This window comes from Pistacia vera, unplaced genomic scaffold, assembly GCF_008641045.1.
Source record: "Pistacia vera cultivar Batoury unplaced genomic scaffold, PisVer_v2 Contig947, whole genome shotgun sequence".
NCBI classification, from domain to species: Eukaryota; Viridiplantae; Streptophyta; class Magnoliopsida; order Sapindales; family Anacardiaceae; genus Pistacia; species Pistacia vera.
Genome location: NW_022196831.1, coordinates 64753 through 79390, shown reverse-complemented (window position 1 = coordinate 79390; position 14638 = coordinate 64753). Strand labels below are relative to the sequence as shown.

At 35.2% G+C, this 14638-nt stretch overlaps 2 protein-coding genes across 3 annotated transcripts; both read left to right on the top strand.

Moving 5' to 3' along the window:
- The first annotated feature begins 645 nt into the window (after positions 1 to 645).
- On the top strand, positions 646 to 3644 carry LOC116120803 (cycloeucalenol cycloisomerase). Its single transcript, XM_031406777.1, has 8 exons — positions 646 to 787; positions 889 to 1025; positions 1159 to 1242; positions 1690 to 1731; positions 1834 to 1944; positions 2049 to 2240; positions 2758 to 2855; positions 3102 to 3644. The coding sequence occupies exons 1-8, from the start codon at positions 781 to 783 to the stop codon at positions 3292 to 3294; spliced, it is 864 nt and encodes a 287-aa protein (XP_031262637.1). The 5' UTR covers positions 646 to 780; the 3' UTR covers positions 3295 to 3644.
- A 1292-nt stretch (positions 3645 to 4936) lies between these two features.
- On the top strand, positions 4937 to 14390 carry LOC116120801 (ribonuclease J-like). Of its 2 annotated transcripts, none has more exons than XM_031406775.1 (16): positions 4937 to 5275; positions 5827 to 6055; positions 6409 to 6518; positions 7492 to 7548; positions 7931 to 8122; positions 8202 to 8279; positions 8839 to 9102; positions 10132 to 10197; positions 10301 to 10393; positions 10772 to 10897; positions 11038 to 11151; positions 11464 to 11559; positions 11644 to 11741; positions 11817 to 12238; positions 13398 to 13867; positions 14021 to 14390. In XM_031406775.1, the coding sequence occupies exons 3-16, from the start codon at positions 6498 to 6500 to the stop codon at positions 14114 to 14116; spliced, it is 2193 nt and encodes a 730-aa protein (XP_031262635.1). In that variant the 5' UTR covers positions 4937 to 5275; positions 5827 to 6055; positions 6409 to 6497; the 3' UTR covers positions 14117 to 14390. The 2 variants fall into 2 exon arrangements, with proteins under 2 accessions (XP_031262635.1, XP_031262634.1); XM_031406774.1 differs by having other exon boundaries at positions 6409 to 6532.
- Positions 14391 to 14638: the final 248 nt, after the last annotated feature.

Sequence of the window (14638 nt, the reverse complement as noted above, 5' to 3'; positions counted from 1 at the left end):
TTTTTGCCCACTGTTTTTTCTGCCTTTTTGACCCCCTATCCTCCTCTTTATTGCTTTGTTGTCGTTGTTGTGCATTCTTTAGCCACCGGTTATCATCCACTAGCCCAAAATCTCCATTCAAAGTCACACCCACCAGTTGTTTGAGGAAATTCCTCAACCAGCTACCCAACCAAGCACAAGCTGTTTTCCGATGATCGGAGGGTTCAACAGTGAAGGGTTTTGGTGGGTTTCGACGTAGGGGTTACAAGGAAGAGGTTGGAGGTGATTTTGGGTGAAAAATCAGCCAAAAACAAGGTTGAAAACGTCAATGGCTGGGTGATGGTGAGTGGTGACGGTGACTATGTGGGGAAAATAAAAAGTGAAGGGTAGGATGTTAATAGCACAAGTCAGAATTCAAAATTAATTAACAGTGTTAATTTAAAGGTGTGAATCTGAAATAAATGCAACTAGGGATATGAACTTAGGATTTCGCTAAACCTCGGGTGGGGACATGTCGGTTGCTTTTACAGGTATTATTTTTTTTTTCAGGTCAAATGTTGGTCAATATCAGTCTTAAGGGTATTTTTGCCTTTACATCAAAATTTTTGTAAACATTCCTATTTTATAAAACCGATGGATCTTAACGGATGGACAAAAGCCACTGGCGTGTAGAGACTGGATTGGATCCATTAGACTCACTTCTTTGACCAAGTACTTTACACTGTGAGTGTAACAGTCGGTCAACACTCCCAAGTCCCACACTGAGATCCGTTATTCCCGAAATAGAGATTCATCCTCGACATGGGCGGTATTTCTCTTCCCACTTCTCTTCAGATTCTACGATTTTATCATTAAATTTATACCATTTAATTAATTTATTAATCGTGTTTGACAAATGCACCGGTGCAGAATTGGATAGTCCTAGCTCCAGTTTATGGCTAGCTTCTAACCCCAGCAAGAGATGGGGAGAGCTCTTCTTCCTTTGCTACACACCCTTTTGGCTCACTCTTTGTTTGGGAATTGTTGTTCCTTACAAGCTCTACGAGGTAAATTTTACTGTACTATTTTCAGTTACAAAGGCTAAAGTGATTTATTTAAGTGGAAATTTTTGTTATATTTGTATGATTGGAACATTTATAACTCTTGATATTGAGAGCATTGTTATGATGAATTTTACAGAGTTTCACTGAGTTGGAGTATTTGCTTTTGGGTTTGGTTTCAGCGGTTCCTTCTTTTTTGATACCAATATTTCTTGTTGGAAAGGTAAATTCTCGAGTTCTGCTATCTTTTGATCTGTGAAATTCTTTTGAAGTGTTGCTTGAATGGGTTGGTCATGGCGGAGCAATGCGAGTGAATTAGGCCAGATGTGTAATGTTGATTTTATCGTTTTTACATTTTCTCTTCCCTAACGTTTCATGAAGGCTACATTAACCATCACCTAAACATGCTATTTTTGGAGATTTATTCATCAATTGCTTTGTCATAGGTCACTGCGGCTGATTTCCTCTTGAACTAGCTCTCCAATTTCAAGTTTTCTTATTGGTTTTCAAGCTGATTCAAAACTTCAAGAGAGCTATTTGTTACTCATGAACACTTAATAGAATTGTATGGTTTTGAGTGCCCAGTCGAGAGGGCAACACAAGTACTTTAGCTATTAAATGTTTGTGTTCTATTTTTTTCTTTGAGTATCTTTTTTTTTCTTTTTGGCAGGCTGATAGCAGCTTGTGTTGGAAGGATCGTTATTGGGTCAAGGTAAGTGTGTTTTTATGGTAAAATTTTGCGCATGATGTAAACGAAAATGTTAGTCCTCCATGGAAGTTCTTGCTATTAGAAGTAATTACATTGCTATTGCAGGCAAATCTTTGGATAATACTTTTTAGCTATGTTGGCAATTACTTCTGGACCCACTATTTCTTCACAGTTTTGGGAGCTTCATATACGTTCCCATCATGGAAGATGAATAATGTAAGCCACTTACAAACATTACCCATATACATAAAACCTCAAATATGTATAGTCCTTCTATTGGTTTTTTATGCCAGTTTATTGATATTTGCTATTCTCTGTAGGTACCACACACGACTTTCCTTCTCACCCATGTCTGCTTTTTATTTTACCATGTTGCATCGAACTTAACACTTCGCAGAATACGGCATTCTGTTGCTGACTTGCCAGATAAAATTCGATGGGCTGTGGAGGCTGGATGGATTTTGGCTCTTGCTTATTTCATTGCATACCTAGAGACTTTAGCCATTTCTAATGTATGTGCTAACATCGTTCTTTGTTTATCATTTCTTTTTGGCCCCTTTGTTAACAAAACGATAGACCTTCGGAATTCTCTATGGCAACATATCAGTAGGGTGCCTTCAATAAATTAGAATGGTGCAGTTTATTTTTCTGATGATTTATGCTTCTCTCTTATTGTCTAGTGCACTCCTTAGTCTTATCAGAAGAATTTGGATATAATGAATTTTCTGATACTTCATAGATGATTCACCTTAATATTATAACTGAACCACTTAAATGAAATTAATAAAATCAAGCTATGGAATTGAATATTGTGTTTTCTGGGCTTTTTGGATTGATAAATATTTAAGTCTGCTGGATTGAATATTTCTCTTCTAAGTTTTTCTGGTAGTTTCCCCTACATTTCAAAGTTCTGTTGCGTGATTGCTAAGTATAGTGTTTAATTTGAGATGTTCCTACTAGAACTAACTTCCTTGGCCCTAATATTTCAATAAGGCCTTGTCTCTAATAGTTTGCTTGGAATATATGCAGTTCCCTTATTACGAGTTTGTGGACCGTGCATCCATGTATAAAGTTGGGTCTTTGTTTTATGCCATCTACTTCATTGTAAGCTTCCCAATGTTTCTAAGGTGAGAACCCAATCCAACTGGTTAATTTTGACTTTGTTTGTTTAGAAGAATATAGGACCATATTGAAATTCATAAGTTGCAGTGGTAAATGTTGTAATTATCTCGATTATGCTTTCTAGGCTCTAGCACTGTACTTATGCAATTAAGGGTATAATGTGACTCATGCGACGTTTTTTGGTGTGACCACTTTTATCATCTATCAATACTTTTCTTATTTTCTTGATGAGATTTCTCTCGTATGGTCAGAATTAATGAGAAACCCAGTGATCTTTGGGACTTACCCCGAGTTGCGGTAGATGCTCTGGGTGCGGCAATGCTGGTGACAATAATACTTGATTTGTGGCGAATCTTTCTTGGACCAATTGTTCCTCTGCCAGAAGCAAAGCAATGTCTTCAACCAGGGCTTCCATGGTTTCCAGGACAAACCAATCAAACTTGAAGTATGCTCGTGAAGACTGGAGGTTTTCACTCACTCATGGTCCCTCTTGATGATTGCTTGTACTTAAATCTTTTTGACTTCTACGTTTCTGAATATTGATTGGAGGTGTTACTTTCTTGATAGTTGTTGTAGTGAAGTGGTCTGATTGAGTATTTGCTCTCATGCGTTTTGATTGGTGATTAGTGTTAGTATCTCAACAAATTAAGAAAATCCTAGATTAGTATAAACTAAAGCTCTAATGGCGGTTTCCTTTTCGAACTAAACTAAAGTAAATTAGAGAAGAGTAATTGTGGAGACAATCTTTACTGTGTTTACAGTTTGGAAGCATCTTTCTAAGTTTTGTGATTTTCAACTGTAATAGGACTGAGGGTGTCTTTTAAATGATGAAATGTGTTGCATTATATATATTTAAAATTAGTTGATTGAAATAGAAATATAAATTATTATTATTATTTTTTGGGTTTTGAAAGAGAGTTAAAAAGGTGTACAATACTTAAGAATTATTTCATATATGAAGAAAGTGGTTTTCAAAGTTAAAATGAACATAAAAATATTGCTAAAAAGAAATAATTTATTTATTTTGTTATTGGGAGTGTCCAGGTCAGTTTACGCGCATCTCGNACTCACTCATGGTCCCTCTTGATGATTGCTTGTACTTAAATCTTTTTGACTTCTACGTTTCTGAATATTGATTGGAGGTGTTACTTTCTTGATAGTTGTTGTAGTGAAGTGGTCTGATTGAGTATTTGCTCTCATGCGTTTTGATTGGTGATTAGTGTTAGTATCTCAACAAATTAAGAAAATCCTAGATTAGTATAAACTAAAGCTCTAATGGCGGTTTCCTTTTCGAACTAAACTTAAGTAAATTAGAGAAGAGTAATTGTGGAGACAATCTTTACTGTGTTTACAGTTTGGAAGCATCTTTCTAGGTTTTGTGATTTTCAACTGTAATAGGACTGAGGGTGTCTTTTAAATGATAAAATGTGTTGCATTATATATATTTAAAATTAATTGATTGAAATAGAAATAGAAATTATTATTATTATTTTTTGGGTTTTGAAAGAGAGTTAAAAAGGTATACAATACTTAAGAATTATTTCATATATGAAGAAAGTGGTTTTCAAAGTTAAAATGAACATAAAAATATTGCTAAAAAGAAATAATTTATTTATTTATTTATTGGGGGTGTCTATGCCAGTTTACGAGTATCTTGATTAGTCCTCCAACCTTGAACACGACTTCTGAAACAGGGCAAGTCTTACGGTCCGTGGCCAACAATATTAACAATTATTTTTATGATTCGAACTTAAGAGCACAAGGAGAGCAAATCTTTAAGCCTTAAATCTTTATCACTCGGTCTGTTGATTAAAAAAAAAAAAATTATTTAAAAATATTAAAAATTAAATTAAGGTTTTATAAAATTATGATAATCATAAATAAGTGGTAGCACAATTGATATGCATTTTATTTAATAGATTTTTCCTTTGAGAAAAGGAAGAAATAAATTTATTTATTTGTTTATCAATCATAATTCAAATATTTTTCACACGTGTGGGATGATGTCGGCTTTTTAGACACGTGCGTGTGTTTATCTAATACCCAGTTACCCACTGCTGGAAAATGATAAGAAAGAACGAAAGATATTTAATTTCTCAACCTCTCATAAATATCCCCTTCACTCTCTCCGTTTCCCGCTCCAACCTCAATCACTCAACCATCTCTAAAACATAAACCCTACCCAAACGAATTCAAATTTCTAGGGTTTTATTTCACAATTTTGATTCTTAACACATGCAGTTAGGTTTATTAGGGAGTTTCTCTTTCTCTTATTCACTCTACTTGGCTTCTTGTACGCCAGCTAAAGTACAGCCAGTAATGGCGGCTACTAGTGCTCTTTCCCTTACTCCCTACACTTTCTCCTGCAATCCAAGGCATAGAAAACGTTCAATTTTTTGCTCTATTGGCTCTCCTAACACTATAGGTATGAATATGAAATTTGGCAGTTCCATTATTCTTCACTTGGAGGAAGAATTTCCAAAGAATATGTATCGTGATGATTCCTTTCTTAATCACTTATATAATTGCTTTCTTTGGTTTTTTTTTTTCTTTTAAATATAATGAAAGCAGAAAAAAAATGTATTTATCTTGTTCTGTTTTTTAATGATTTATGTTCTGGTTTGGTTGCTGGGAAAATGAGGAAAAGACAATAAAATAAAGAATTTTGAAGCTTTACCGCCAGCAAAAACTGAAAACATTCGGAATTGAATTTGAAGGTTGAAATTATTGAGAAAAATAATTATTACTAGTATGGTAGGGTCCCTTGTATTTGTAGTTCATAAATCTTTGGGACTGCACTTTTTGATAAATCTTCAGTTTAGTTGTATGCTTATCACTGCGCATGTTGCCTACGTTTGCTTTATTAAAAACCTGCTTTTTTATTTATTATTTCTATCATCATTGTATAAAAAATTTTGTGGTAGTATAATAAAAAAATAAATTTGATGGTTGTTAATCTGTTTGGCCTCATTCCAGGTACACATGGATCTAAAGTTCCAAGTAAAAGATCAGGAAGAACTGAAGGGGCTAGAAAAAGTATGGAAGATTCTGTTCAACGCAAGATGGAACAGTTTTATGAAGGGTCTAATGGCCCACCGCTCCGTGTTCTTCCAATTGGTGGTCTTGGTGAAATTGGGATGAACTGCATGCTTGTGGGGAACTATGATCGCTATATTCTAATTGATGCAGGTGTCATGTTTCCAGAGTAAGTATTTAGCCACAGTTTGTACTCCAAAGGGATTGTATCTTATCCCAGGATACTGCCAATTGGAGAGAATAACTTTGTTTGGTGGTTTCTTTCCCCAAAACTAGTTCTACTGGGAGTATAGTTAGTTGCTTCTTGAAGATTTTTTTTTTTTAAGTTTTCAATTGTTAATATATATTGACCAGGACTGGTGAATATATCAACTAGATCTAAGAACCTCTAAATGATTGCATTAGTGAAGAGGAAACGATTGATAATTGTTATTGACCTTTTGCAGTACGCTTATAAAAATCAGGTTCTCCCTTTTTCTTTTCATATGTTGATTTTTTTCTGTGTGTTTGATATGCATTCAGCTATGATGAGCTTGGCGTCCAAAAGATTATACCTGATACCACATTTATCAAAAGATGGAGCCACAAAATTGAAGCAGTTATCATAACTCATGGCCATGAAGATCACATTGGTGCGTTGCCCTGGGTAAAGTTTCCTACTACTTGAACAAATGATTGGAAACTGGCAGGTTGATGCCAGCGTTTTTAGTTTGAGATCTTTAAGCTTGTTTAGGGGGTGAGGGGTTAGGAAAGAAAGATTTCAATTAAGTTAATTGAACTTGCTACAGGTAGTTGCATTTTCCACTTTGGTGTTTGTTCAAGGAAAAAGGAATTGAAAATTATATAACTTGTTGTTCAAAAACATGTATTAGCCCAAATTGTTTAGCTTCTAGCTCTTTTTATCTATTTCCAGTTTAAAATTTTCATGAAATTTCTTGAAATGCCTCAATTTTTATTTGCAGCTGGGATTCTTTGTGATGATGTAGTTGAACAGGGAATTGTCCTCTTAAAAATACATGCAAAGTATCTGTGTTGAACATCTTTTGTAATAAACCCTAGCATTCTCCATTCTTGATGCATGCCTAAATGTTTCTGGTAACTAGAAGAAAAAAAGTTCAATTTTGTTTCTGTTAAGAGAGCAAAATAATCTTTCTGAATGATAAAATGTCAATATGCCAGACCATAGCAACTTGTAAACCTATTATTATTATTTCTATTTTAATAAGAGACTGAAAAGTATTTGTTGATAACGAAGAAGAAAATACAATTGTGGACCCAATGTCCACCTGAATATGATGTCATCAGTTCATTGTAGGATAAGAATCAAAATGGGTACCAATCACTAGGACTAAGTACAGTGCACTAGTTTGGAGTTTAGTAATTTTACTTCATTCTGATCTAGGTTTTTCTATGGAAACCATGAATGTTGATGTGACATTTCCATGGAGATGTATAGGAGCCATAGAAGTATATATGGCCAAGCTGCATTATTTGATTTAGATTACTGAATTATTACAAAGTACTTGTCATGATGGTTTAATTAAATTTCTCTCATTTATTTCGATTGTTACAAAATTTAAATAATTTTCATTGCTTACTGAACAGGTGATCCCAGCTTTGGATTCACATACACCGATATATGCATCTTCATTCACAATGGAGGTACTTGTCATGTTTATTACATATATGCACACATATTCATGTGTTCATAGATAGATGCTCCATAAACACATCCACTCCTCACTTCACGAACTTGCTATGTCTCAGCCAATAATGTTTCTTCTATAGGCAACAAAAAAGTTACCTTGTAAATTCATATTAATTTTGATGTGAAGAATCAAAGTCTATTACAAGTAACTGTCTGGCTTGGGTAGCTCTTGAGACTCTTTCTTTCTTTACTATTATATATTAAATATTTCTGTACTTATACCAAAACCCCTGTATCTCCATTTGTTTGATCATGATGCCTTTCTGTTTCGTTCTTTATTTCAATATTTTGATTGTCTATCATGATTTGGACTAGTTAAACCTCTTGTCTTAACAGCTTATCAGAAAGCGTTTGAAGGAGAATGGGATTTTTGTTCCATCTAGACTTAAAGTGTTTAAAACAAGGAGAAGATTTACGGCCGGCCCATTTGAAATAGAGCCTATCAGAGTGACACATTCTATTCCTGATTGTTGTGGATTAGTTCTTCGCTGTGCTGATGGTACAATTCTTCATACTGGGGATTGGAAGGTAAGTTTATCTAATCTGCTCATTTTCTTACCTACTATTAGTACAAGTCTCACACTTACAAGAATTTCACTTTCAACAGATTGATGAATCACCACTGGATGGGAAAGTTTTTGACCGTGAAGCTTTAGAGCAACTCTCGAAAGAAGGAGTGACACTGGTAAGCCTCCTAGATTCATGTTCTAGATATTTATGTTGACACAAGCAAAGTTGCTCTGGTTTTGGGGGAGAGACAGCTGATCTTCGGTTCTTTAGGAAACATAAATTATGTTATCTGTTTGTTTATGATGCAAAAGTAGATCGAAGACGTAATTAGTGAAAATTTTGGGTAAAGATAGTTTTGTATGGTCAACATCCTCTTGGCAAAAGATTTTCACCAAAATCTTGTAGGATAAGTTTTTCTTTAAATCATTGGCTATTATTAAAAATCATTCTATTCAGGATCCATTTATGATCTTTCTTGAGCAAAACATATCTTGAATTAAATGTTTGTGGCTGGGACTGGCTTCCAATGCCTTGATTCTCTTAATTTTACTCTTTGTGCCCTTAAGAGGTTACTTTATACTTGGCCCTGTTCTTCTCTTTTCAATAAATTCTGTCATATTGAAACAAAGATGTCACATGTGTTTGCCTATATGGGTATATATCTATGCATTGTGTATTTATAACTTCATGATGAAGATGAGCAAACTTGACATTTAATATCCAACTTCTTTCAGATGATGAGTGATTCAACAAATGTACTGTCACCTGGAAGGACAACTAGTGAAAGTGTTGTAAGGGATGCATTATTGAAGCATATTTCAGCTGCTAAAGGAAGGGTTATTACTACCCAGTTTGCATCAAATATACACCGCCTTGGAAGCGTTAAATCTGCTGCTGATTTAACTGGTAGAAAGCTAGTATTTGTTGGCATGTCCCTTAGGACATATCTGGATGCTGCTTGGAAGGATGGAAAGGCACCAATTGATCCGTCAACTCTGGTAACAATATTTTGAATTCTGCTTGTCCTTTGCCTATATTTTAAGGAAACCTTCAGATAGCTTCATATTTGTTCTGTTATCTGGTTGAGAGACTGCTTTTACCCATACACTATATATGTTGTTGGGCAAAATTTAGCTTAATTTCAGTTCAACTGAATCTTAAAGCTCTTCCTCAGTGGGTTAATATGTGAATAATTCTTCACCTTTTTACTCCTACAGGGCCATATCCTCACTTAACTCATATGTGTTAGTTTTATTTTTTGGCTCCTCCTGCTTCCTTATTTCCATTCTTTGGTCTTTTGGTTGGACCATACTACCTAAATCTACTTATGCTTTCCTCTTCTCAGTTAGTGTGATATGTAGTTTCTCATTTGCGTATAACTAACTGTCTTGGTGCTGCTAATTGATTGAGATGGATATTTATGTATATTAGCATGCAGTAGCCTGTAGCTTTTGTTATAATCCTTTTCTCACTGAGATATTAGATCATCCACTCCAAATACCCCTCTGCCTTCTATCTCACTCTTCTCACTTTGGCCTTCTGCCTCTTATCCAACATGTCTTTTGTATGCAAAGCATTGGCTGCCTTATGCTCAATACCTCTTATATGATCTCTAGAGATCCAACTGGTAGGATTAGCTAGAACCCTCCATTTTGCCTGTCTTCTTGATTTTGCTTATTTCTTGATCAGACAATGCTGCAAAAACACAAGTTTATCACACTGACTATGGTCAGGACTCCCTTTCATCTGCTTAGGCATTATATGCTGTGTCTTTTAGTATGCTTGTAGATTCTCAGGACAATTCTTTTGAAAACTAAAGTCTGGATCTGTCTTCCATAGACTTTCTAGATAAAAAGTGATTCCTTTTTCCGTGTGCTATTTCTCTGGCATATCTATCCGTATTGGTCAATATTAATCATAATTAAGAATTCTAATCTATGTGATGGCATATTCCCGTCTTGCTTCTATTGAGAAATATATTAGTTTTATGATATCATCTACTCTTGGCCTGTCTTGATATTATATAGGTGAAAGTGGAAGATATTGATAGCTTTGCTCCGAAAGATTTGCTGATTGTTACAACTGGTTCACAAGTAAGTTAATCTTGATTACTATAGTGCTGCTTTGTTGCATGCATTACTGTCTTTATTATTGGGCTATCTTGTTGGCATGTAACCGTGCTTGCTATTGTGTCAGGCAGAACCACGTGCTGCCCTCAATCTTGCGTCCTATGGAGGAAGTCATTCCCTTAAACTGACCAAGGAAGATATTATTTTGTATTCAGCTAAGGTAAAAGATGTTGTGGTAAATATTTATTTCAATTTAACTGGATACATGTTGATGAATTAAAATCAAATGATCAAACATCATATTCTGATTGCTAATGTTTTAGCTTGTTGTGACCTGCCCCTCTATAGGCTTCATTTTGTAACTTTCATAAAATAGCTTTCAACAAGTTCTTGTTCGGGTTAAGTATTATTTAACTTTCATCTTTTCCATTGATGATTACTGCAATTGATTTACTGGAAGCAATGTGTTTTCTTGAAGTTGTCCAAGGTTCTGTTGCCTGATGTTTGGGAGTATTGCTGTTTTAAGGATTATAAACAGTTTCTTGCCGCAATCTATTAGATTTTGAGACTTTTTGGTTGGTTGTATTATTATCTTCAGGTGATCCCTGGTAATGAATCTCGTGTAATGAAAATGCTAAATCGCATATCCGAGATTGGATCAACTATAGTAATGGGTCGGAATGAAGGGCTACATACATCTGGCCATGGTTATCGTGGTGAACTTGTGAGATTTCGTATTCATTTTGTATAGTTTTTTTTCTTATTATAGTTTATTTTCTTTTTCTCATGTAATCAAACTATTTAGAATGATATGAATAGTAATTGTTTATAGTACGATTCTAATCATGCAATTTCTATTTGAAGGAGGAAGTTCTTAAAATAGTAAAGCCACAACATTTTTTACCCATACATGGAGAACTGTTGTTTCTAAAAGAGCATGAACTCCTTGGGAGATCAACTGGCATTCGACATAGTACAGTGAGTCCATGTTTCCTTTTCATGTGATATGATTTTGGCGAATTCATATAATAACTGAGAATTTGTATTACATCCTTGTATGTTTTGTCAATTGGTTATTTAGTGCATTTCAATGGGTCTTCTTGTCCCTTAACCAAATATTTGTAACAATGTGACAAAAAATCTGTTCTGTCTAATTGCATTGGTACATGATTCACTTACAAGGATATATATACTGTGATTTTCTTTTGACATTTTCATGTGAAATGTTCAAAATGGCAAATATGTTACTAAAGTATGGTACCTGAAATGTAATTCATGCAATCATATCAGGTTATAAAGAATGGAGAGATGCTTGGTGTTTCTCACTTGAGGAATAGAAGAGTACTTTCTAACGGTTTTATTTCTCTTGGGAAGGAGAATTTGCAGGTAAGTAGCTATTTCAAGTTTCATTGTCTATTACGAGATAGTAACTGGCAAAACTACTTATAACTTTTTGATTTTATATTGCAGTTGATGTATAGTGATGGTGATAAAGCATTTGGCACATCTACCGAACTCTGCATTGATGAGAGACTAAGAATTGCTACAGATGGTGTTATTGTGGTCAGGTAGATCTTTTAATCTTTAAATAATTACACATCTTTGTTGTATGTAAAATTCATCTTGACAATGCACCACTGCAGCATGGAAGTTTTACGTCCTCAAGAGAGTCTAAATGAATATAGCTTGAAAGGAAAAATAAGACTTACTACACGTTGCCTGTGGCTTGACAAAGGGAAGCTTTTAGATGCAATGTACAAAGCTGCACATGCTGCACTTTCAAGCTGCCCAGTTAGGTGTCCTTTAGCCCACATGGAAAAAACTGTCTCTGAGGTGTTGAGGAAGATGGTGAGGAAGTACAGTGGTAAAAGACCTGAAGTCATTGCCATTGCTGTAGAAAATCCAACTGGAGTTATCTCAGACGAGCTCAATGCAAGGCTATCTGGCAATTCTCATGTTGGTTTTGGTCTACCAACATTGAGAAAAGTGGTTGATGCTCCAAAAAGAAGTCCTTTCAATAATAGTCAAGCAGAAGGCGGCAATGCACAGCACCTAAATTTTGAAGGTTTCAATACATTTCTTTCTCTATGTTAATGTGTGTGCATGTTGAAGAAATATGTCTGCATCTGCATGTCTGTTTGTCTCGTGTTACAGTTGGGGGATGTCACCACACCCACAAATCAGATAGAAGAGATAAAAAGCAATCCTTTCCCCATTCTCCTTTTAGGGAGAAATACTAGAATTTTTACCAGTTATCGTTACATTAAAATACCCCTCAGGAGTGCCTGTCATGGTTGACCATAGGTAATAGAGTGTTTATTACTGAATCACTGAGAAACATAGGGGACAGAAAACTGCTTGGTATTAAACATTGGTTTGATGAGATGTGAGGAGATGAGTAGACAGCTTTCCATCTGTGCTGTACTGCCGATAAAATTTCAAAATTGCATATTGCCCAATGTTAGAAACCCTAAAAGGCCACATGAAACAAGTGAGATAATGTAGATAGCAATGACAGATGATTGAATTGCTTCTTGGGAGATCATTGCAGTTAGGGAAGCAGGGAGGCATCTTCAAGGAAATCATATGGGGGTGCCCGTCATTAAAATTTCAGCAGAAATTAGCTTAGAGAATTTGTGTTCTGGTTCAAAAAGTTCATTTCACATCAATACTTTTTCATGGTTTTCAAAATTAAACTATTTTTTTGGGTTCTTATAAGTATTTTAGCAAATTTGTATGCATGGTCTATAGGATTGTTTAATATTAGTGACACTGATTGGAGATTCAGGATCTTCTGTCGTTATTTCATTTTTTAATTGCAGAGTCCTTTTTCGTGCCCATTGATACAATTCATCGATTTCATTCTGAAACCAACATTAATAGACAATAATGGAAGTTAAGATCTTCCAGAGTATGAAAGAACAATAAAATGAACGAAGCCTAAATGAGAAACCAACTTTTGTTGGCAGTGAGTATGCTACATGTGAAGAGAAAGAACTGGCCATTGCAGTGAGAATGTTTAATTTTCATGCATGTCTTGTAGAAATTCATTGGTCACTTTCTGGTATCGTGAATATTTTCAATGTACACGAATTTCAGGGATTTCTTTTTGGCCCATGACTATTCCGATACACCTTTGGGCTGATAAATTATTTGCATAAGATTTTTATTTGAAGCAAATGTTTTAATTGTTTGTCCTTTTCCATCGTTATTCATTCTTGCAGCCAATCGTAGTGAAGTTGAAGATCTACTTCCAGAGGAAAACACCACTATTTCAAGTTCCAACTTTATTGAAAGACTTCCTTCTGATTCCGAGAATTCAGATGATTTCTGGAAACCATTCACCACATCATCTTCACCAATTGACAATTTGGTAAAAGACGGTGGTTTGGTTCCACAAGAGGAGCAGATATTAGGGCTTGAAAAAGGTGATTCTCAAGGCAGTGAAGATGAATCCTCAGAGAAGCCAAGTTCCCAGCGGAAGTCTTCCAAGACGTTGAAACGGAACAAATGGAAACCTGAGGAGGTGAAGAAACTCATTAAAATGCGTGGGGAATTGCGTAGTAGATTTCAAGTTGTGAAGGGGAGAATGGCACTCTGGAAAGAAATATCAACACATTTAATGAATGAGGGGTTTAATCGCACACCTGGCCAATGCAAATCCCTATGGGCATCTCTGCTACAGAAATACGAGGTTCGTTCCTTCAGTACATCTGTATGTATGTGATAGTATTCTGGGCTTTTTTATGCCCTCTATGATTCTTGTAGTACCTTGCTTGAGTGAATATCCAATACATCTCGAATTTATCATTTAACCTATTCACAACCACTGTTTATTTGAAAACAGGAAAGCAAGAGTGAGAAGAAAAGCCAAAAGAGTTGGCCATTCTTTGAAGACATGAATAAAATTTTATCAGACTCTGAGCTGATGAAAACAGAATGATTGAAGATGGAGGATAAGAACAATGTGAACTGAATTATTTATCTTAAAAGTTTGGCTTGGCCACATTGTTTGTATCACAGGTTCAGCTTGTAGAAGCAGTGTAGTAAAGTTGGAAGAATGATAAAGGAGAAATGGATTAGTTTCAAAATTCAAAGCCAGAGAGGCCTGCCTGTGAATTGGGTAACCCTCCCCATATACACGCAATGACAGACGAGGTTGATTAAGTTTTGTAGTTATAGAACCTTTATGTAAATTGGTTTCTCTCTCTATCCTATTTATTTGTTATTATTTATTTTTTCTTTTTAGTCCTTAAATAGTTAAATCTCCAAATTTCTTCTACCAAATTTTAACAAAGAGACTCTCGCCATCACTTGGTAGTAGGGATGTAAAAAAGTCCGCCCGGGTATGTAACTATGTTTTAAAACCTGGACCGGTCCGATCGGGAGTCGGTCTTTACTCTGGTTTGGGTTGACATAAAAACCAGGAATGTAATTAAATCCGCTTTGGACTGGTAATGGACTG